The 2,010-nt window shown below is 37.1% G+C and overlaps 1 protein-coding gene across 7 annotated transcripts in view; it reads left to right on the forward strand.

Annotated features, from left to right (window-relative positions):
- Positions 1-198: 198 nt before the first annotated feature.
- Positions 199-2,010, forward strand: part of rab41 (RAB41, member RAS oncogene family) — an 8,483-nt gene continuing 6,671 nt past the window's right edge. For 2 of the 7 annotated variants that reach the window (XR_002274484.1, XM_020594389.1), the window contains exons 1-2: positions 199-382; positions 1,501-1,559. Coding sequence is in view for 5 of the 7 variants with exons in the window: in XM_020594389.1 (XP_020450045.1) it covers positions 304-382; positions 1,501-1,559 (138 nt within the window). In the remaining 2 variants the exon portion in view is untranslated. The remainder of the gene's footprint in view (positions 383-1,500; positions 1,560-2,010) is intronic. The other 5 variants (XR_002274483.1, XM_020594417.1, XM_020594380.1 and 2 more) reach the window with 4 other exon arrangements.

The following is a 2,010-nucleotide window of genomic DNA, read 5'->3' on the forward strand; positions in this document are numbered from 1 at the left end:
AATATTCCAGCAGGCTTATTATATGCAAATGTTCACTGTTCTTTAATCTATGAAAAGTCACTTTGACATATAAGATGGGTAGCAATAAACCCCTATAAAAATATGTACATGTATTAAAACTTTGCATTCATTAAAATTTGCAGTTTCTATCGTTTCTCAGTTACCTCTTGGTTGCGCTATTTTACATTCAAGAAAACAATAGCGCTGGCTAGTCCAGGATCAAGATCCTCTACTTGCTGTTCTCCGGTCTAGACATCGCATCTTTAGCCAAGTCAGCCAGTTAGCTGTTTATTTTTTGACAAAATGTCAACCACGACCGGCGGCGGAGAGTTTGGCAACCCTCTACGAAAGTTCAAACTCGTCTTTTTGGGTGAACAGAGTGGTAAGATGGGGACAGTGTACTTGAACCAAGTGTTAATATGGTGGGATTTAAAGAATTTGTTAGAAGTGGCTAAAATAAGCTAACTAGCTTTTCTAGCTAGCTAACAAGGTAAAGTTGCCTACCGGATATCAGCTGCTGGTGATTATACATAGCAAGATGTTAATATGTCAGTATGAAAAAGGTGTTTAACAGAGAGTAAAATGATAAAATGATGATAGATATATGTATGTATATTTCACACTCGCGATGATGTAACTGCATAGCTAACGGCAAATCACTAAGCTAGCAAAACACCTTGCTCTTCGTCTTAACGATAAATTCTTTTGATGACTAATATTAATGTTAAAAATCATGAACGTTTGTGATTTACCTACATAGTGTTTGTTGCCAGACTAAAGCAAAATGGCCATGGTCGCTACTCTGGCCATTAGTCGATGATTCATCAGCATCACCCCACGACCGTAACCATAGCTAAGTGTAGCTGGCTAACTACTTTTAGCAAGCTACAGTCAACTGTGCTAGTCTAGGCTGAAATACATTATCAGAAACGTTAGCTAATATTGGCGTTCCCTGCCTAATTGAAATTCTAATGTGACTGTTTGTTGCGAATTTTTACATCTAAACAAGATGCATAAAAGTCAAAGGAATTAGGTTCATCCTTATTTGTCAGTGTAGCTCTTTTCAACTCACTAGCACTTAGCTTCTTGCGCCAGGACCTTACAGAGCCACGTCGGCCTTTTCCTCGAGCATTTACGTCAGCCTGCAGAGTCTGACACTGACATAATCTGTGCGTGATTGTATTGTTGAGATGACTGTGTAATATGGCAATGTCCGTGTCTGATCACGAAACAAATGTGTGAAGTCGAACCATTTTACTTTCCAAATTTTGTGACTCCACCCATATTGCCAGCTCAGCGTGTGGGCTCAGCAGTCCATCAGTGATAACAGCAATGTACTCACTATGTGATGTCATTGAGTCATACCGATTCATTTCCTATAATGAAAAGTTAATTTATATGATCGGATATTTAATACTACATTGGAGTTTTAGTCTTGTACAATATGGCTTGTGATGAACAGTATAAAATCTTAAACTTTCTATTTTTGTGTTTGTGCAGTTGGGAAGACCTCGCTCATCACTAGGTTTATGTATGACAGTTTTGACAACACTTATCAGGTAATATCATATGTACAATCACAATATGATAGAAATGGCATGCCAAGACACTCATTGCATGTAGTTTAATCAATATAAGGTGTGTTCCAAATACATTTTTCATAACAGATATTATGACCAGTTAAGCACAGGTGTAATTAATAGTGTATGAGATGTAATTAATAAGGGTTTTGTGCATGTTGTAGCAGCTCATTTTCCACCAAGAAGACACACCATGTACTCAGTCCAAACTGAACCTCTTAGGCAACACGTAACATCTGTATATACTGTATGTTTGGTGCATTTGTATGTGATTCCAATCAAATCAAATCAAGTTTTATTTGTACGTGATTACTGAGAAAATGTGCAAATGCGGATATTCAAATCAAATCAAATCAAATTTTATTTGTATAGTGCCAAATCACAACAAAAGTCATCTCAGGACACTTTACAAAGTAAGGTCTAGACCTTA

Source organism: Monopterus albus, unplaced genomic scaffold, assembly GCF_001952655.1.
Source record: "Monopterus albus unplaced genomic scaffold, M_albus_1.0 scaffold2.1, whole genome shotgun sequence".
Classification (NCBI taxonomy): domain Eukaryota; kingdom Metazoa; phylum Chordata; class Actinopteri; order Synbranchiformes; family Synbranchidae; genus Monopterus; species Monopterus albus.